This window comes from Felis catus, chromosome A2 (assembly GCF_018350175.1).
Source record: "Felis catus isolate Fca126 chromosome A2, F.catus_Fca126_mat1.0, whole genome shotgun sequence".
Lineage (NCBI taxonomy): Eukaryota > Metazoa > Chordata > Mammalia > Carnivora > Felidae > Felis > Felis catus.
In genome coordinates this window covers 123,957,078-123,977,896 of record NC_058369.1, presented here as the reverse complement: position 1 = coordinate 123,977,896, position 20,819 = coordinate 123,957,078, and the positions used below count along the sequence as shown (strand labels likewise).

Here is a 20,819-nt window from a genome sequence, read left to right as displayed (position 1 = left end):
ATCCTATATTTTAAAAGCATTAAAAAAAATCATTTCCCTAAAGTGTCCTTTGTTTCAAGGAATACACTGGACATAACTACAGAACACACTACTCAAACCACACCTGGATATACACATCAGTGGACCTACTATATGCCCATTCTCCATTTATACAAAATGAATAAGGTATGGTCTCTATCCTCAGGTAGTTCCTATTTATGGGGAATCTTTTATCTATTTATTCTGTCCTCAGCTCTACCATACTTTTCCCCATATTTAAAAGTCCCTAGAGATTATAAGACAGTAATATACATGGCAGGAATATTCATGAATAACTCAACTCTATTGTTGGTGTTACTGATAATATGGCCATTTTTGGAGGAGAAGAAAATGTTGAGAATCACACACATAAGCAATTCAATTTATTTGCTATTTTATACCTTTTAATTCTAAAGACTTTACAATATCACATTTTCTTGCTTCTAGTTATAATAGCTTTATTAGTTCAAATCAATGGATAATCAGGTTCTAAACTGTCGTGGTGATGTAATATTTAGCTCTTCTATGTAGCTGGAACTCAGAAATTTCTTTCCTATGAAATAAAAATGACATAATACATTTTCTTAAATTGGTTGTATAACAGACTCAAGATATAGTGAGAGTCATTGCTAAGGTCTTAACACTCCATTTTAAGGATAAAGTCATGACATTTTTGCTTTTATCAGTCTTTACTTGATGACCACTGCAAGGCAGGAACAGCCCAGTAGAAGGGCCAATAACCTCTTGCTCCCCGACACCCCAGGAGTCGGGGGTTGAAGGTGTGGCAGGGATACTCAATGCAAGACTCAGTGTAAAGAGAAGCCTGTCATGCTCCTAGCCCCTTAAGGGAGAACCTGAACTTCCAGTACCTGACTCTACCAGCTCTAAACTGGGACACTTTGAGTGAAACTACCAAGATAACTTACAAAATCCCATATAATCCAAATAGATACCATTAACAGTACTGGGAATTAAATGTGGAAAACTGACATAATAATGACATTCCACAGGGGCACCTGGGTCAGTTAAGTGTCTGGCTCTTGATTTCGGCTCAGATCATGATCAATTGTTCCTGAGATCAAGCCCCACATCGGGCTCTGTGATGATGGTGCAAAGCCTATGTAGGATTCTCTCTGTCCCTCTCTCTCTGCCCCTCCTCTGCTCATGCTTTCTCTCAAATAAAAATTAATCATTCAAAAAAAAAAAAAAAAGACATTCCACAGATTTGAAAGGTTTGGCTCCAAACTACGTGTAAGTAAGGATCTATAGATACAGGTCTATTACCCAGTTAGAATGCTGCCATTTTTCACTGCCCACAAGCTGTGTTATTTTTAGAGGTTAGAATACACACTGAGTATGACACCCCAAACAAAACCCTATCAATGAGACATGAAAACAGACACAATATAGGTACCAACCTCTGTGCCTGCTGGCTGTTTCCTCAACTTTACAGCATCTGCATCAAATCTGTTTGAAACTTTGTAAGGTACTTTGGTTTTCCTTCTCTCACAGTTACCTGAGGGAAAAAATGATTCATACCATAACCCAAATTGCTTAAAAGCCAATGGAAAAAACAAATCAAAAGCACATCTTTCAAGAAAAATCTATTGTTCAAGATACTATCCTAGATCATTCTACATCCTTTGCCAGAAAAAATAAATCATTTGGCAAAAACAATAGTAAACATAATTTAGAGAATTCAGTTTGAAAATTACCATCTTGAATGCATATCCAAAAGTAAATTAAAGCTTTCTTCTTCAGGGACACCTGGCTGGCTCAGTTGGTAAGCATTCGACTTCAGCTCAGGTTACATCTTGCAGTTCATGATTTTGAGCGCCATGTTGGGCTGTGTGCTGACAGCTCAGAGCCTGGAGCCTGCTTCAGATTCTGTGTCTCCCTCTCTCTCTGCCTCTCCCCTACTCATATTCTCTCTCTTTCTCTCTCAAAAATAAACATTTAAAAAAAAGTTGTCTTCTTAACAGGGCTGTGATAGGATGGAAAAATTGAATTCCTACACACTGAGGAGAGGCAAATGAGACCTTAAGAAGACTAAGGGTAAGATGGCCAGTGTTCTGGTTTAGGAGCTAAGACTGGAACTTAATTAAATTTTCTGGGGGCCCTTATGCATCCCATTCTCCCTTACCTGCTTCATTTCATTTTTGCACCCCACATATAATCATCCCCCAGGCTCTACTTTGGTCCTCGCACTCATATGAGCCCCCTCCCTAAACATACGGTGGACCAAATCCCACCTTCAACCAGGTGTGCATGACCTGCTGGTCCAGTCCTCCCACCAACAACCACACAGGAAAGCAAAATAACTTCCCTTCCCAAGTTTACTTTTCCACAGATGTTACCACTTTCACTAGTACTCAAGTTGGAACCCCAGATCTTAGATATAAATCTTTTACTACCATGGGTGTTAAGACCCTCCTCACTTTATATCCAATGTTCACTTAAACTGACTTTATACAGGGGTTTCAGCCATATAGGCAGAGTTCAAATTCCTCCTACACTGTACTGCCAGCTGACGATTCCTAGAGCATACTTCTTCCTGTCCTTTATTCAGTTTGCTTTGGCACCTCCTTATTGCCTAGAGGAAAAACATCTAGAAAGGAAAATATCTACTACTTTAGCCCATTCTGTTTAGACCTACCTTCTAAACTCATCACAGGTCTCCCCTCTGGCTGGCTGGTCTCAAGCTCAATCCCTGGAACACACTTGACCTGCCCTGGCTGCCCTTTTGATAAACTCATGCTGCTGTCTCCATTCCCACTTCAAACCACAGTCCCCAAATTTGTATCACAATTCACTGTCTCCACATGGCCTGCCCATTCTCAGCAACCACCTACCTCAATGTCCATCTCTCCTTTGCTCTCTCAACCCCACTGTCCTTTAAGACCAACCAGCTCTCCATCATCTGCTACAGCTCTTTATTTCAAATTACATTACAATTTCCTGGAATGCAGGACCTCAGACTTGGGATCTCTGCCAATCCTGCACACATGGGCATCTATAATTGTTTAAGAACATACTTTCAAAATGGAGAAATACTATTGATGTACGGCTGCCTTTGCCTCCAGGATGCAGTATGGAACCACCACAGACAACCAAATAGGATCAGCCCATTAGTCACTTACATTCCCATGACTTGTGAGAGGCTGTCTTAGACTCCAGTCCCTTCTGCATGGCCATCATACGTTCCCTTTGGATCCTGCCATCCTGTCCTGTCACTTCATACACCATAGGGATGCTCTCATATTCAACATGCTTTAACCTGTCCTTATTTCTGGTGGGCCAGACGATAAGTTGAGGAGAGAGAGACCACTCAGGTGGCATCCTGATTATCCTGCTGGCCTTGCAAAAAATCCTTCCTTTCAAGGAATTCACAGGGTCTGGTGGACTAACCTCTTCAAAGAGGCATTCCACCACATACATTTCATCTTCAACTTCCTCTTCCAATTCACAGTCTTCTAAATCCTCGGGAAGTACAGTGTTCAAGGTAGCATTTTTCTTCAATAAATACACTCTGTTACCACTCAAGGAGTTGTTCAGGGTTTTCTGCTTCCTGTCTTTCACAGTCTTTTTAATCTTGGCACACTTTTTGAAGTTCTCATGATACTCTTCCTCAATCTCATCATTCATGGTTACTTCTTCTTCATCTGTGTTCAATTTCCTATCCCTGATTGACTTTCTCTGTGATCCTTTAGTTCTGCAGTCTGGTGATGACTCTTCATCTTTGTAAGGCATTTGCTCAGGGGATTTCTCCAACTCTGCATCCTGCAACCAGATCATATCACACTGAATCCCTTCATCCATCCCTTTGCTGTACATCTGGGCCAACCTAGCAGGGCTAGGGACATACTTTGGGTAGCTGTCCCTCTCCACCACTTCATCCGATTTCCCACACCTGACTGACTTTTCTTGTGTTGCCTTTCTGCTTTCTGGTGAAGACTCGGGAGATTTATTGTGCTCTTCATCTTGCCACTGGCTCGTATCACACTGAATGCCTCCATCAGCCTGGTTGAACTGGGCCAGCAAGATAGGGGGAGGAACATAATTCTCAGCGGAGCTGTTGCTCTGTATCATGTGAACTTCATCCACATTCACGGGGAAGCCATGGCCCCCACTACCATTGCCGGGCATGCTTTCCCCAATGCTAAGGGGACTCTGGGATTTGGACTGTAGGCTCAGGTCCTCAATGGCTTTATTGCTGGAACAGAGTGACCTTTCCTGCTGGAGCTTGTAGCCATCTCCAGAAGATGGGCACAGATTTGAGTTCAGGGTATTCTGGATTCTATCTCTGTCTTTTGCTTCATCTGGAGATTGGGGAGCAGTTGCATAGTTTTTTTCTTTACCCAAGTTCATATTCATGGTGGAGCCCAACTTTACCACATCATCATGTCTTACATCATGACACTGCTCCAACCAGACAGTGCTTTCTTCATCTTTACATGTAATGCCCTCTGTACCCTCATGAGGGAAAGTTCTGCTTTCCCAAGAACTCTGTGAAATCCTATTGTGCTGCACCATCTTCTCTGGCATGGCTTTACCAAAAGCTAGGTCATACAAACGCATAGTTTCCTTCAAAGTCTTCCAGAACTGTGTTACAGGGGATCCTTTGCTCTGTTCTAGCCTCATTTTCTCTTTCTCACATGCATAGCTTCCATGAGGTGATGTCCTATGCAGGCGGTTATTAGAAGGGCTCTTACCATGTAGCTCCCTCTTCTGGGCAACAGAAGACAAAACACCATCTGTTTCTTCAGGAAAGTCATCCATTTCTATGTCAATATTAGAAGTAGGGATACTGGTCACCATATCACCTTCTGAGTGGGTGCCTTGTTTCTGAGTCATGTTCTCAGCCTGCTGAGGTTCAGTCTGAGTCTCTCTCGTTTTCATTTTCTTTCCATAGCCACTAGAGTGCTGGAACTGTGCTGTGTTATAAAACATAGGTCGTCGGTTAAGTGTAATGGGCAATGGTGACTGAGGAACAAGGAAGCCAGGATACTCACTGAGTACCACTGAATATGGAAAATACAGACTTCCATTTCTGAAACCTGGAAAAAGAATACAGTAGTCAGTGACTCTGTCTCCTGCAGCCGGTCCCAACATTCAGCCAGTACGTAGCCATGTGGCCACACCAGTGATTAAAATATGGCTTCTTCCATGTCAGCTAATGGCCCCACTTTCTCCCTGGATATCCTCAGGATTTTACAAGTGAAAGGGCAATGACCCGAACAGTGAGGCCTCCAGCACCCTCCTTCGCTACAATGGCGAGCATCTGATCTGACTGGTTGGTTGCCAGGCCATCAGATAGTGTATCATAAATCACCCCTACTTAGAGCAGCTCTTCTTCAAAGAGACCAAGCACCCAGTAAGCATAATTCAGCATAGTCACTGCTGAAGAAAGAATAATTCACTTCAGGTCTTACAGGGTAAAGAACAAAAGTCCTTTGTATGTATGCGCATTTCTAAACCTATTTATTCAGCACTATTCCCTCACAGACACATCTTTCCCCATTTTCCATTCTACAGAAGTAAGCAGTGCAATGGTGCCAATAATGCCAGACACATTTCTCTTGTATAAATTCATTTTGGGAAAGGTATATACAATTGACAAATGAAGTTAAGATATAACCTCTAAAAAAAACACTTCTAAATATATAAAAGCAATAGTTCTATTCAGATCAGCATTCACAAGGCAATTTATTCAATATGGTGAGATTGATCTTATGAACTCAATTTCACTGTTGTACTGCATCAAAATGCCTCTTGGACCTGGCCTAATGTATTTATACATTTTTATAATGTATGTTTATACATACAACCTTCATATAAGGGTTCTTCTCTTATTGAAAAAAAGCAGACAAGTCTCAGCTTGGAGTTCAAGATTGTCTACAGAGGTTTGAAGTCAACAGGATGAAGTTCATATACCTAAAGAGACAGATAACTTGCCACCATACATATTGTACTATAGCATATGGTGGAACAAAATACCTTAATAGGACGTCCTTGCCACCAGAATCCACCACAGGAGTCACCCTTTGCAAAAACATAGATGTTAGAATTGGGTTTTTGTCTCCCAGTAACCAGTAAAATCTAAGTGATCTCCCAAATTTTTACCTCGGTAACTACTAGTAACTTCCTTGACCCATCTCTTTGATAAATCATCATAGATTTGTGATCCACACTACTACCAGAATTATTTTTTTATAATTAAGTTTGTTTATTTATTGAGAAAGAAAGAGAACAGAGAGAGGGGCAGAGAGAGAGGAGAGAGAGAGAATCCCAAGCAGGCTCTGCACTGTCAGCATGAGCCCAATGTGGGGCTCAATCTCACGATCATGACCTGAGCTGAAATCAAGAGTCAGATGCTTAACCAACTGAGCCACCCAGGCGCCCATACCAGAATTATTTTCATGAGTCAACTGTGATCCCTCCTCATTCCAGAGACAGTATTTGAAGGGCTTATCACTGCCAGTCAGGAGATGAGGAAAAATGACCCCATCCCTTAGGATGCCATAAAGGCCCTCATTATCTGGTTTGTCACTGTATCATCTCAGTCTCCCACTAAGTCTATAGGCTCTAGCCATATGTGGGTTCCCTTTTCTGGGACATTCTCCTTCCACGTGCCTTTCCAACTGCCACCAAAATCTTGGAAGGAAGGAAAGAAAGATAGCGAGGAAAAGGAGGGGAGGGGAAGGGAAGGAAGGGAAAGAAGAAAAAGAAAGCCCACCATTCTGTAATAGACGGACCTTGAGGGCATTTTCTAAGAGAAATTAGTCGGACAGAGAAAAACAAATGCTGTATATCTCACTTAATATGTCAATTTAGCCCTCTATTTCAATTGTACAGCACTGTGTACTGCATATGTAATTAACATTAAAAGGTGGTAGACACCACAACTTATATGGTTAACTAGTCTTCAAAAAAGCAGGAAAGAATATCCAATGGAAAAAAGATAGTCTCTTCAACAAATGGTGTTGGGAAAACTGGACAGCAACATCCAGAACAGTGAAACTGTACTACTTTCTTACACTATACACAAAAATAGATTCAAAATGGATGGAAGACCTAAATGTGAGACAAGAAACCATTAAAATCCTAGAGGAGAAGAAAGGCAGCAAAATCTTTGACCTCAGCCATAACTACTTCTTACTAGACACATCACCAGAGGCAAAGGAAACTAAAAACGAACTACTGGGATTTCATCAAGATAAAAAGCTTCTGCACAGTGAAGGAAATAATCAACAAAACTAAAAGCCAACCTATGAAATGGGAGAAGATATTTGCAAATGACATATCTGACAAAGGTTATTAGTATCCCAAATCTATGAAGAACTTATCAAACCCAAAACCCAAAATACAATCCAGTGAAGAAACAGGCAGAACACATGAACAGACACTTTTCCAAAGAAGACATCCAGGTAGTGAACAGACACATGAAAAGATGCTCAACATCACTCATCATCAGGGAAATACAAATCAAAACCACAATGAGATACCACCTCACACCTGTCAGGGTGGCTAAAATTTACAACACATGAAAAACAGGCGCTGGTGAGGATGTGGAGAAATGGAAACCCTCTTGCACTGTTGGTGGGAATGCAAACTGGTGCAGCTGCTCTGTAGAACAGTACGGAGGTTCCTCAAGAAACTAAAAATAGACCTACCCTACGATATAGCAATTGCACTACTAGGTATTTACCCAAAGGATACAAAAATACAGATTCAAAGGGGTACATGTACCCCAATGTTTACAGCAGCATTATCAACAATAGCCAAACTATGCATCGAGCCCAAATGTTCATCGACTGATGAATGGATAAAGAAGATGTGGTATATACATACAATGAAATAGTACTGAGCCATCAAAAAGAATGAAAGGTTGCCATTTGCAACAACATAAATGGAGCTAGAACGTATTATACTAAGCAAAATAAGTCAATCAGAAAGAGACAGATACCATATGATTTCACTCATATGTGGAATTTAAGAAACAAAACAGATGAACATATGGGAAGGGATGAAAAAAAGAGGAGAGAGGGAAAAAAACACAAAAGACTCTTAATGGTAGAACACACACTGAGGTTTGATGGAGGGAGGTGGGTTGGGGATGGGCTAGATGAGTGATGGGTATTAATGAGCACCTGTTAGGGGCGCCTGGGTGGCTCAGTCGGTTGTGCGTCTGACTTTGGCTCAGGTCATGATCTCACAGTTCATGGGTTCAAGCCCTGCATCAGGCTCTGTGCTGACCGCTTGCTCAGAGCCTGGAGCCTGCTTCAGATTCTGTGTCTCCTTCTCTCTCTGCCCCTCCCCCACTCACACTTTGTCTCACTGTTTCTCAAAAATAAATAAAAGTAAAAAAAAAAATTTTTTAATGAGCACTTGTTGGGATAAGCAGTGGATAAGCACTTACATAAGCATCATGTAAGTGATGAAATCACTTGGTTCTACTCCTGAAACCAATACTGCACTGTATCTTAATTAAAATTTAAATTAAAAAAAGGTGGAAGACACCTGATTCTGGATGTGTAAGAAGGTTGGAAATCACTTACTCTGAACAAAATAAAAAGCTGAACTGAAAAACCAAGAACTCTTCTCAGATCCTTCACAGCAGTAGGTTATAGGACAAAGTACTGTCCCCAGTGCTGGAGAGAGATGTGAATGGAGATAACCACAATTTACAGGAACACAAATCCAATAGCTAAAAACTCTACAGAAACTAGTGATAGGGTAGGGAAACCTGAACTGTTATTGTCAATTTCAGGCTCAGTGTCAATACGTCTGAGAGTTAAAAACTTCAAGGGGACCCTTTGCTTTTTTGAGTTTTATCTACAGTAGCTCAACCAGTTTCTCATGGTAAATCTAGGAGAAAAATTCTCTGTGCTTCCCCCAGGGAGAGTGGGAAAGAAGAGGCATTGTGACATATGCCAGGAAAACTCTACTCTTAGCAAGCCAGATCTCAGAACAAGCTAGTTAACCAGGGCCTAAATGACCAGGGGGTTAGGCAAATACTTATCTCAAACCCACCCTAGCCACCCTTCCTTACCCAATGGGAGGAGGAAGGTGAAGTATATGTGTAATTCATTGTCCAAAGGCACAAACCTAAAATCACAGTCCTTCTATAACTGTAAAACTATGATCTCTGTCCCATCTCCACAACTTAACACATCACTAAAGGCCTAAATTATTTAAGAGCACTACAACAGAATACCTACCAATCAAGAAAAGATTACAAGACATACTCAAAGGCATAAACTGTGGTCTACAAAAAAATTCACATTAAATAAGAAGACAGGGATGAAAAGTAAACGCATGGAGAAAGATGTACTATGCTAATACTAATTGAAAGAAATGGACAAGCTTTATTTCTTTCAGACAGAGCAAACTTCAGAACAAGGAAAGTGATCAGGAATAAAGAGTGGCATTATATGAAAGATCAATTCTTCACTGAAATTACTTCAGAACTAAGCAGAGTTATGGAGACAGTAAAATGACTAGTGGTTGCCAAGGGTTAGGGAGGATGGAGTCATTAACAGGCAGAACAAAAAAGATTCTATTACCAGCTGGAAGCAATGACAAACTCAAAAGCACTCCTTGTCACACCAAATTTTCTACCTGGAAAACAAGTTGCATAAAGTACAGAACATGTTTTATGTATAGTATAGCATACAGAAGAGTAGATTCAACATTCTCTGCTACTGGAGGTGAGAAGGAAGAATCACCCCATGGATCCTCTTGTGCTGCCTAAAGATCCCTCCCACCCTATAATGCATGAAATCCCAGATGTCTACCTTCCAAACTGCTAAGCCTCCTCATTCTTCTCCCAGAGTACTTTTTTGACCTCACATAAAAGCTTTTAGAATTTTTAGGCCTTGTTGAAAAAATTATAGGGACTAAGAGCTCTAAGGTACTTCTTCTACCAGACTCGTCTCATAAAATTTTGGTTTGACTCCTGTGTAACTCTGGGCAAGTCCCAGACTCCGAGCCTCAGTTCCCCCATTTGTGAAACAAAGACAGCAATAATACCTAGTCCATCAGGTTGTTGAGGTCAAATGAGAGAACCTACGTCCAGTATTTAGCAGAATAACCGGCATATAGCTAGAAGTCAAATGTTACCTATGAAAATGGTGAACTTCAAACACTGCCCCTATGTGCTGCCATAATCTCTTCTGTGTCAGGACAGAGTGAGGAAAGGGAGACCATGGATTCAAGTATTAGAAAACCTCAGGCGTTGCTTTAGGGGGTAGGGTCTCTAACCGCACTGAACTTCTTGGACTTCTTACCTGCCCCAGGAACAGAGAATGGATTATAGGTGGGACTCTGGCACCACGGACTCAGGTAAGGCTGCTGGCCCATGGCGTGCACATAAAAAAAGGGTCTGGCGTTACTGCCCTCGAAATGTGCGTTTTCTGAAGAGGCGTTCATGTCCTAGGCTGAAAGACAGGTGTTCATATTTAGGAAAGGGCAGTCGCACTCAAGTGCCATACACTACAGTTAACGGAGAAGTTCTCCTGTTTCCCTTTCAGAATTCCAAGTCTGGGTGGAAGGGTCCTCACCTCTTCTGGCTGGCCTGGGATCGCGGACACAGGGCTGCGCGGCGTTGGGGACCCGGGCAGTGTTGCCCACAAGCCCGGGCCGCATCTCGCACAAACAAGTCTCGGCTCCCCCACGCAGCAGCAGCAGCACGGAGTGAAGACTGAGGCCAGGAGAGAACTTGCCGCAGCGCCTCAAACGTGACGGGCTGTGCCCAGGAGCTCCACTCCAGGGCCATCACTTAGGCCTGGCCTGCAGCGCCCTCGTCCTCAGCCTCTCGGGCGTGCCCACCGCGCCCCTTCCCCGGTCCAGAGGGGCCCATCCCGGGGGAGCCAGCCTCTCTTTACCCACGACTCACACCCCACTCCCTGTCCTGCAAGTCAGTCGCCTCCACTCCCTCGGCACCCAACCCCACCACTCACCGTGTTCGGTACGCCCACCTGCTCTAAGCCAACCTCCACAACCCGGAACGTCCCTGACACCCGGGCCTTGGCTCCCACTTTTATAGGCTCCGCGCACTGCGCGGGCCTCCCAGAGACGGCTCACGCATGCGCCCTGGGCGAGGATCGGAGCCTGACTGCTCCTCCCAAGGGACACCTGGAGAAGCCTTGGAGCAGTTTTCGGCACCATGCTCGCTCCGGCGCCTGGACGCCCTGGTGTTGGCGCTTCCAGAGGACGGGTCGGTTCCCTGTCCCACTCGCTCTCCCGGACTGTCCCTTCCATTTGAATGTGTTCGGTGAAGACAGCTTGTCTCCCCTGCTCTGAGCCCCTGGTCTCCTTCCTTTTTGGGCCTAACACCGCTGACACGAAGGAAGAGGAGCTGACGGAGAAGGAGAGAGGAAGGAGGAGGCTAGCCTGGACCGTGTGGACCTGAAAGTAGGCGATTCATAAGGGAGGGGCGCTCCAGCCCCTACCGCTGCGGAGAGTAAAAGCAGGGGTGCAGAGGCTCTGGGATTTAGGGCGCCCTGGGTTGGGAGAGTGAGGAACAGAGGGCCTGGGGAAGTCGTCTGTGGGCTGGTACATGGGCAGTTGGAGAGAGAAGCTGGCACACACGGACTCCGCTTTTTTTGCATGGGAAAGAAAGGAAAGGCCTAGGATCGTAGTTAATGGGAGTCGTGGGGTTGCAAGGATTATTGTGAGTTTTTTGTTTTGTTTTTAAAGCGAGAGATTTAGGTATCTGTAAGGCCAGAATGGAGAGACAGGGAGATGTTACCTATAGTGGAGAGAGAAGGGATGTTAGGAGGATGTTCTGAGGAAGCACAAGGTGAGGTTAGCTAAGCCTGGTTACAATGCTTTGCCTCGGACAGAAGAAAGTTACTGAGATAGGTGGGAAATGAAGTCCTGAAGGCAGGAATTTTGGTGCTTTAGCATCTGACGACCGTGATTTTTTTCAAAAGAGGGCAGGAATAAGACTTGCTGGGAGCATTGAAAATTTGGGATGACTGCATTACTTGGTAGAAATTGTGTTTCACAGAATTTGCCGTGGGTGAAACAGAAGAAAGATTTTCTCTCACATGAAGAACTCTGGAGGTAGACTGCCTGAGTGCTGGTTTGGTGGTGTCTTGGCATCACAAAGTACCCAATGTCTTCTCTTTCTACTCCAACTAAGTGCTAGGAATTTAGCACTGGTTTCCTTCTTCAACCTGCATCATGATCCAAGATTCCTGCTCCAAGTACAAAGGTAGGGAAAGTAACGGGAGAGGATAAAGAGCAGAGCAGATGGTGCACACAGCAACTTCTGCTCTGTCATTGATCTTTTTCTGAAGGAGTAGTAGAAAACTCCTACAGTTCCAGATCATTATCTAGCTCACTAGTTACCCACAGCTGAAAGGATTTTGAGGCGCTCTTATCTTTTAGCAGGGCATGTTGTCAGTTATAATAAGGTGGGATGCTGTCACCAAGAACGAGGGGAGAATAGGTACTAATTAGGTAAATAACTGCTATATATTGCTTTAGTTAATGGAAGAATAAGTAATTTCCCACTTCCCTTCACTTATATGAAGTCCAATCATCATCATCCCTTCTTCCCTTCACAGCTAAATTTCTTTATAAAAGGTCATAAACACTCAGGCTTCTCCACCTCCTGCTCCTTCACTCACTGCAAATCTTGATTTTGTTACCACCGTGTTCACTCATCCACCCTCACCAAGAACACTAATGAACCCCTTGCTGCTAATGGCATGGAAACTTCAGTCCTCATGTCACTAAACCTTGCCTCTCAGGTGCCAGCCCACCTCATTCTCCTTCCTCTCTGCTTGCCCGTCCTTTTTTTTTTTTTTTTCTTTTTTCCTGCTTGCCCTTCTTAAAGTGTTTTACTGACTTCTCTTCTAAAATTTCTGTCTTCAGTGTTCACATTCTCTATGTTACGGTCCTTATGTTTCCTCTCTCTTATTCCACCTTCTCTCTGCATTTTCACACATCCTCAGGGCATCAAATACAACTAGCAGACTGCTCAATCCTAAATCTCAATCTCCACTGTATCTACCAGACCTTTACATCTCAGTAGAAGATTTTGTTATTGTTAGGACATGTGCTAATGATGATTCTTGTTTACATCCTTGGGAGAAAGCAACATCCTAGCATACCGTTAACCTCCACACGTGGCATAGCAGTTGAGAAGCTTTTTTAGGTGTGTATGCATAGGCAATATGTTATCTAACATATTAGGTGGAGTTGTTGTAGGTTTGAAATTGTTTTCCAGCAGTATATCTGAGGTATAACTACTTTATGTTGCCAAATAGTTGGGGAACCATAATGTTTAACAATCATTAGGTATGGGGACAGGGTACCCAGTCCTTGAGAAACCGTATACTGTCTGAATAGGAGGCCTTTCCACCTTCTCTCAGTAGGAACTCAAAGTCCAGATCATACTTTGAAATAATGTATTAGGTGTTCAGTGCAGTTTAATCTCTCTTACACTTCTTCTTTCCCTATTTAATTTTATTTTTTCAGTTTTCCCCCTAGATTCTGCTGTTTTCATTATAAACAAAAGAAATGGATGAGGAAAAACGGACTATTTGTATATACATTGAACAACAGAGTTATCAGTTTGCTTTCTTAGTAGCCAGAGAGCTGTCTGGATTCAATCTAACTACTTTGAGCATTTTGAAAAAAAACAAAAAACAAAAAACAAAACTTATGCCTGTAAATTTTAATAAAAAGCAAATACAAATTCTAAATAACAAGGATATAGAACTAAAATATTTGTATTATTTCTGGGGTGCTAGGTGGCTCAGTCAGTTAAGTGTCCACCTTTGGCTGAGCTTATGATCTTGCAGTTTGTGAGTTTGAGCTCCATGTTGGGCTCTGTGCTGACAGCTCAGAGCCTGGAGCCTGCTTGGGATTTTGTGTCTCCCTCTATCTCTGCCCCTCCCCTGCTCCCTCTCCTTCTCTCTCTCTCAAAAATGAATAAACATTAAAAAATTTTTAATAAAATATTTTGGTTGTTTTTAATTTATTTATTTCAAAGTTTGTTTATTTTGAGAGAGAGAAAGAGAGCAAGCAGGGAAGGAGCAGAGAGAGAGTGAGAGAGAGAATCCCAAGTAGACCCCATGCTGTCAATGCAGAGTTCAATCTCACGAACTGTGAGATCATCACCTGAGCTGAAATGAAGAGTCAGATGCTTAACCAACTGAGCCACCCAGGTGCCCCTATTTATTTATTTATTTATTTACTTATTTATTTATTTATTTTTTTGTTTGTTTAAATTTTTTTTTTCAACATTTATTTATTTTTGGGACAGAGAGAGACAGAGCATGAACGGGGGAGGGGCAGAGAGAGAGGGAGACACAGAATCGGAAACAGGCTCCAAGCTCTGAGCCATCAGCCCAGAGCCCGACGCGGGGCTCGAACTCCCGGACCGCGAGATCGTGACCTGGCTGAAGTCGGACGCTTAACCGACTGCGCCACCCAGGCGCCCCCATTTATTTTTTTAAAGTAATCCTTACATCCAACATTGGACTCAAACTTACGACACCAAGATCCAGAGTCACATACTCTTCCAACTGAGCCAGCCAGGTGCCCTAAGAACTAAAATATGTTAAAGATCAATTTTAAAACATAAAAAAATGCAAAAAAGATATTAAGTTGACTCATGTCCTCTTAAAATTCATGTTTTTTTTTTTTTAAGTTTATTTATTTTGAGACAGTGAGAAATAGAGGCCAGCAGGGAAGGGGCAGAGAGAGAGGGAGGGGGAGAATCCCAAGAAGGCTCTGCTGTCAGGGCAGAGCCCGAGGCAGGGTGCAGTCTCACGAACTGTAGATCTTAACCTGAGCTGAGATCAAGAGTCAGATGCTTAATCAACTGAGACATCCAAGCACCCCTTAAAATTCATATGTTGAAGTCAAACCCCCAGGAGATCAGAATTTAACAATAGAGATAGGACGTTTAATGAGGTAATTAAGGTAAAATGAGATCATTTGGGTGGGCCTTAATTCAGTATAGCTGGTGATCTAGTAAAGACCCAGAGATGTGAGGCAGAAAGAAAGTGTGAGGACATGGTGAGAAGGCAGCCATCTGCAGGTCATGGAGAGGCCACAAAAGAAACCAAACCTACCAAAACTTTGATCTTGGACATGTAGACACCAGAACTATGAGAAAATAAATTACTGTTATTTAAACTGCTCAATCTGTAGTATTCATTATGGCAGCCCTAGCAAACTAATGCAGAAGCAATTAATATAAAAATAGGATAGTGTGTTGTATGTTGTTTTCAGTACAGTAATATGAAAAAGAAACAACTTTTATAGCCATCCAATAAGTCAGCATAATTCATGCTTTCTGGTATGATTGGTCCAACAAAAGGGAATATGATTATTCTTGTACAGTATTATGAAACATAAAATTTCTTAATTCAAAATGTTTTTACTAGCTCTACCCTCACCAGATGTAGGTTTTTAACAAATTAAGCCAAACCTCCTATTTTTCTTTGAATTCCAGCAAACTAATGTGTAAGAAGCAACACAAACCTATACCTCTCTCTAGAGAAGAGTAAGGTCCCTACATAACTATAGGGTGAAAGCTGGTCACCAAAAAGACCAAACAAGATTAGAGCTTTAAGTTTCCCTTTCCACCTCCTGGGAGGGGGAGGGGGAAGGTTGCTGAAGATTGAGTGGGAAAACAAAAACAAAAAACAAACTTGAACCAGGAGATTGAGAGAGCTTTGGGATTGGTGTATCCTTTTTCCATTAAATTCGACTCTGTTCATAGTAGGCAAGAGAAATGATATGAAGAAAAATTGACTATTTGTATATATACTGATATGGCAGGAAGGTGATGCATCAAGAGAGGGCATGGACACTCTGTGCCATCCCCAAACCCCATACCTTTTCTTAGCTCTGTCTTCCATTTGGCTGTGTCCTTTATAATAAACTGGTAAATATGAGTAAAGTGCTTTACTGAGATCTGTGAGTTCTAGTGAATTTGCAAACCTGAGGAGGTGGTGGTAGGAACTACCAAATTGGTAGCTGGGTGGGCAGAAGTTTTGTGGCCTGGCCACCCCATTCAAAACTGGCATCTGAGTCAGGGCAGTCTTATGGGCAGTCTTACGGGTACTGCACTAACTCTGGGTGTTGTCAGAATTGAATTGTCCAATTCAATTGAAACTAGTTGGTGTAGAGAATTGGTTGTTGTTTCAAATATATATATTTGGGGGGCGTGTCTGGGTGGCTCAGGTCATGATCTCACAGTTTGTGGGTTTGAGCCCCGCATCAGGCTCCACACTGGCAGCACGGGGTCTGCTTGGGATTCACTTTCTCTCCTTTTCTCTCCACCCTCCTCCACTCACGCTCTCTCTTTCTCAAAATAAATAAATGAACTTAAAAAAAATAAAAATATACGTTTGGTGTTAAAAAAAGGTGAGATTCACTAGAACTTCCTTCACTTAGATAAACCTACAGTTTGGGAAGAGAATGCACAAAATGCCAGTGATGAGCTATCTTTGATTCCTGACTGACCATATGGTCACCTGTGGTACAGAACAGAGCTGTCCTGCTAAACTGAAAGGTACCAGTGGGATTTAGGGATGGACTCAATTTCCAGGGAGTTGGCTCACTTGATGCATAAGGAAATGAAGACTAATAAGAAAAATGCGAAATATACAATATCTTGGTTGTTGTCAGCTGTAATAGCTAAAATGAAAATAAAAGAGAATACTGGATTGGACCTTGATGCTGGACCAAGCTCAAATATTAGTTGGTCTCAGCTTAGTCCATAGGCTCAAAGCCATCCCCAAATAGAATAATTATTCTGGAACAACATAAAGTACTTCTTTTTTTTTTTTTTAATGTTTATTTTTGAGAGCAAGAAAGAGTGCAAGCAGGGGAGAGGCAGAGAGAAAGGGAGACACAGAATATGAAGCAGGCTCCAGGCTCTGAGCTGTCAGCAAAGAGCCCAACGCAGGGCTCGAATTCACAGATCACGACCTGAGCCTAAGTAGGATGCCTAACCAACTGAGCCACCCACACGCCCCTAGAAAGTATTTCTAAAACCTCTGCTCACCAAGAAAGTAGTGCACACCGGAGGAGGGCAAAAAATGTAAATCATTGAAACCAGAGGGTTCCAAGTTCTGAAAGTAATTGAAATTGACAAGTGGATATCCTTGTGTGTTTGCTTGTGGTGGCCACCTGGGTCAATGAGTGGGTGTTGAGGGGACTGCAGCAATGCAGAGATGGGCTGAATGTAGACCTATTCCTTCATGCCCTCTGAGGTACAAAATGTCAATAAGGACTGTTCTGTTTGCCAATCAAGAGTCAGAGACTGCGGATAGCTATGTGGCAGATTCCCAATGGCAAGGCCTTGAGCATGGCTGACAAGTCAGACACGCCCAGCCCCCCTGGGGCTACCGATGGGTCTTGATAAGAATGGACACTGTTTTGGGGCTGGACTTTGCTTAACCAGTGTTCAAAGCAAATGTATCAGAGTACTTTAATAGAATCTTAACAGAGGATATTACACCAAATTTGGACCACTGAATCATATATTTTTTTTGAATCATATTTCTTCAGACCAAAGAAAATGCTTTACAGTCCATAATCTCTAAAATGGGCAAAGAGAGGGGCACCTACCTGGCTCAGTTGGTAGAGCATGCGACCCTTGATCTCGAGGTCATGAGTTCAAGCCCCACATTGGGTGTAGAGCTTACTTACTTACTAAACATACAAATAATGAATAGAGAATTGGAATTCACAATTGAAAATTGGTTGTTTAAATCAGGGGGTGTGAAGGAAGATAGGCATGAGTGTGTGCTTACATTCAAAATGAAGGGGAGTATCCCTCCTAGATAGATTCCTTTGTCTTTCTGGTAGATCTGGCTATGAGCATCTGAGGGAGGATGCTAGTAGGACTGTGCAATTCTTCCCAAGGCAAAAGACTAGAACTATATTTTTTTCATTATTGGGGTGCCTGGGTGGCTTAGTCGGTTAGGTGTCCAACTTTAGCTTAGGTCATGATATCACGGTTTACAAGTTTGAACCCCAAGTTGGACTCTGTGCTGACAGCTCAGAGCCTGGAGCCTGCTTCAGATTCTGTGTCTCCCTCTCTCTCTGCCCCTCCCCTGCTCACATTCTGTCTCTCAAAAATAAAACATTAAAAAAATTTTTTTTAAGTATTATGTTAGAATTCCTTAAGGGCCTGATAGGGGAGGATTGTGCTTTCATTCTGTCTGGCAAAATTAAGGTTAATAGTGAATGCAGCTATATTCCCTGGTGGTAAAAATAGTCTACCAGTTCTGTACCTATGTAACCCTACCTGTTACTGAAACCCAATTTCAACTGCCCTTCACTCAAAAGCCAATACACAAGAGACTAGTTTTGATTGGAAAGAAATATGAGCTTTATTCAGGAGAGAACGGCCACCTGGAGAGAAGGCAGACCTGTCCAAATGCCAACTCTGAGGTTTCTGCCCGGCCCAGAGATTTTTTAAAGCGGTTAATCAGTTAAGAGAGTGCAGTGGCCTGTAACAATTCTTGATTATGTGCAGACTCGTGGTACCAGCTACAGATGTTATTGTGGTGCTCAGAGGTTGTGCAAGGGAGTCTGGTTCCTTGTTGCCCAGGAGTGGTACAACAGGGTCTGGTGATGTGTACAAGGTCTCTGTTCTTTTTTTTAGGAAAGAATGCATGATCTATAGATATAGAAAGAAAGGTTTAATTAGTTAATCATACAGGCTAAGGATGCTTACAAAAGCTAGTAAACTACTAGGTTGGCTGGAGGGCTCCAAGTGGCTTCATACCCTATGGTATGAATGGGGATGGACTGATGGGGAGGTGCCTACCAAACTAGAACTGCTGCCTGCAGTACAGACTGGCACAGTGACCCAATCTAACTTTCAGAAGGTGGAAAAGTTTGGGTATAAATGGAGAGAAGGAGGAACAGTAGCTGAGGATAAATGAGTAAATGAGTTGTATAAGTGAGGGAAATCCAATATTACATTAATACCTGGAAAGTAGATCAGAATAAAAGATAACCTTGTCTCTTAGCTCCATTACACGTACTAGTTGCCTGAAAGGATGAAGCCATTTCTGGTTTTACAACAGTTAAGATCTAGAATGTGTGCCTATAAACCTGAGAAGCCTCGCCCTGGGAGACATTTTCATATGAAAGGATAATGGACTGGACTAATTATTAAGTATTGAATGGACTCTAGTAATATGTTAGTATCTTTTAATTCTTATAATCTTTTTTGTTACAGATCCATGGCCTGTGGTATAAGAAAAACATACAGGGGCGCCTGGGTGGCTCAGTCGGTTGAGCGTCCGACTTTGGCTCAGGTCATGATCTCACAGTACGTGGGTTTGAGCCCCGCGTCAGGCTCTGTGCTGACAGCTCAGAGCCTGGAGCCTGTTTCGGATTCTGTGTCTCCCTCTCTCTCTGACCCTCCCCTGTTCATGCTCTGTCTCTCTCTGTCTCAAAAATAAATAAAACATTAAAAAAAAAAGTACTTAAAGAAAAACATACATGTTGTCTTTGTCTCTGGTTTCTGGCACAGAGCTCCTAAACACTCTAGTTATTTCCTTAGCGAAGAGTGTTTTTGTTATTCATAACAAGCCCCTTTGAACCACACAAAAAGTGTATGCTAATGAAGTGGCTCAGGATAGAGCCTCTAGATAGTACAGATAAAGGCTAGTCACTAGAAGACCAAATTGGTATTTAGAAAGTTGGAACTTTCAGTCCTACCACACAGCCTCCAGGGAGGGGAGAAAAAGTAAGGCTGCAGATTGAGTTCAATAAAACTATTCAACCTGGCACTATTACGTACCCAATGAATGTTAATTCTTGATGCTATGTCCTTTTCATGGTTTTTCGAAAGCAACATTCAAGAAAAAAAAAACAAAAACAAAACCCAAATGCCCTTCAGTGTGTAACGGGTATACGGTGAAACTGGTATATCTATATCATGGAATACAAATCAGAAAAAAAAAAAAAAAAAAAAAAAAAAAATGAAGCACTGATACACAGAAATTAGATGAAGCCTAAATAAGGACATTACACGGAATATATCAGTGGTTTCCAGGGGTTGGTTTTGGGTGAGAATGTGACTATAAAGTAGTCATATAAGGGAACTTCTTTGGGATGATGATGGATCCTGGTTCTGGATCCTATCACCTGACAAAATTTCTTAGAACTGTATAACAACAACAAAAGAAAGTGCACGTGAAAACTGATGAGATCCAAGTAAGATGTGTAGAGTTTCTGCGTTATATCAATGTCAACTTACTTTAATTGGGCTATAAGATATAGTTGTAAGATGGTATCACTGGGGAAAGCCTGTGTGAAAGGCACAAGGGAATTCTATGTACTATGTCTGCAACTTCTATGGGAGTCTAAAATTATTTCAAAATGAAAATTAAAAGAAAAAAACTGTAAAAAATGAAAGAAAAAAGGAAGGAAGGAAGTTTTTACTTCCAAGATACTTCCAACCAATGTCTTCTCTTTATGCTAAGAAGTAGAACTGAAGAAAAAATACATAGCAGATAAATAAATGTGAAATGAATATGAACATATATGGAAGAGTTTCTGAAAAACATTTGCATTGTTTATTATTGCTAATTGTGTTATATAACCATGCAGATCAGCAGATGATTAAACTTTCAGATCTGGCAGTGAGTCTTAAACAAATGCAATAAACCCTTAAAATACACCTTTATTGGGGCACCTGGGTGGCTCAGTCGGTCAAGTGTCCCACTTTTGATTTTGGCTGAGGTCATGATCTCACAGTTTGTGGGATCGAGCCCTGCATAGGGCTCTGAGCTGACAGTGGATGA

The 20,819-nt window shown here is 42.2% G+C and overlaps 1 protein-coding gene and 1 long non-coding RNA gene across 7 annotated transcripts; one reads left to right on the top strand and one right to left on the bottom strand.

The window, feature by feature from the left end:
- Nucleotides 1-397: 397 nt before the first annotated feature.
- Nucleotides 398-11,202, bottom strand: LOC111557411. 6 transcript variants are annotated; one of them, XM_045052577.1, is made up of 6 exons: nt 10,581-11,052; nt 10,308-10,457; nt 5,031-5,075; nt 3,159-4,952; nt 1,437-1,534; nt 399-571 (listed from the first exon to the last, which is right to left on the bottom strand). In XM_045052577.1, exons 2-6 carry the CDS (start codon nt 10,447-10,449, stop codon nt 557-559), a joined length of 2,094 nt encoding a protein of 697 aa, XP_044908512.1. In that variant the 5' UTR covers nt 10,450-10,457; nt 10,581-11,052; the 3' UTR covers nt 399-556. The 6 variants fall into 6 exon arrangements, with proteins under 6 accessions (XP_044908510.1, XP_044908508.1, XP_044908512.1 ...); XM_045052575.1 differs by lacking the exon at nt 10,308-10,457 and having other exon boundaries at nt 398-571; nt 10,980-11,202; XM_045052579.1 differs by lacking the exon at nt 10,308-10,457.
- On the top strand, nt 11,090-19,386 carry LOC123383937. The gene is made up of 3 exons (XR_006594374.1): nt 11,090-11,433; nt 12,032-12,238; nt 19,247-19,386. It is a non-coding gene; the product is annotated as an uncharacterized LOC123383937 (long non-coding RNA).
- The last annotated feature ends 1,433 nt before the right edge of the window (nt 19,387-20,819 follow it).

Bases quoted from the DNA above. Each gene is read 5' to 3' on its own strand.
- LOC111557411 (XM_045052573.1), bottom strand. From the start codon at position 11,187: ATGGTGCCGAAAACTGCTCCAAGGCTTCTCCAGGTGTCCCTTGGGAGG. The intron at 5,076-10,979 runs GTGAGTGGTGGG...TTCTTTTTCCAG, and splicing joins AGGTGGGCGTACCGAACACG to GTTTCAGAAATGGAAGTCTG. The intron at 1,535-3,158 runs GTAAGTGACTAA...TTTTTCCCTCAG, and splicing joins CTCTCACAAGTCATGGGAAT to GTAACTGTGAGAGAAGGAAA.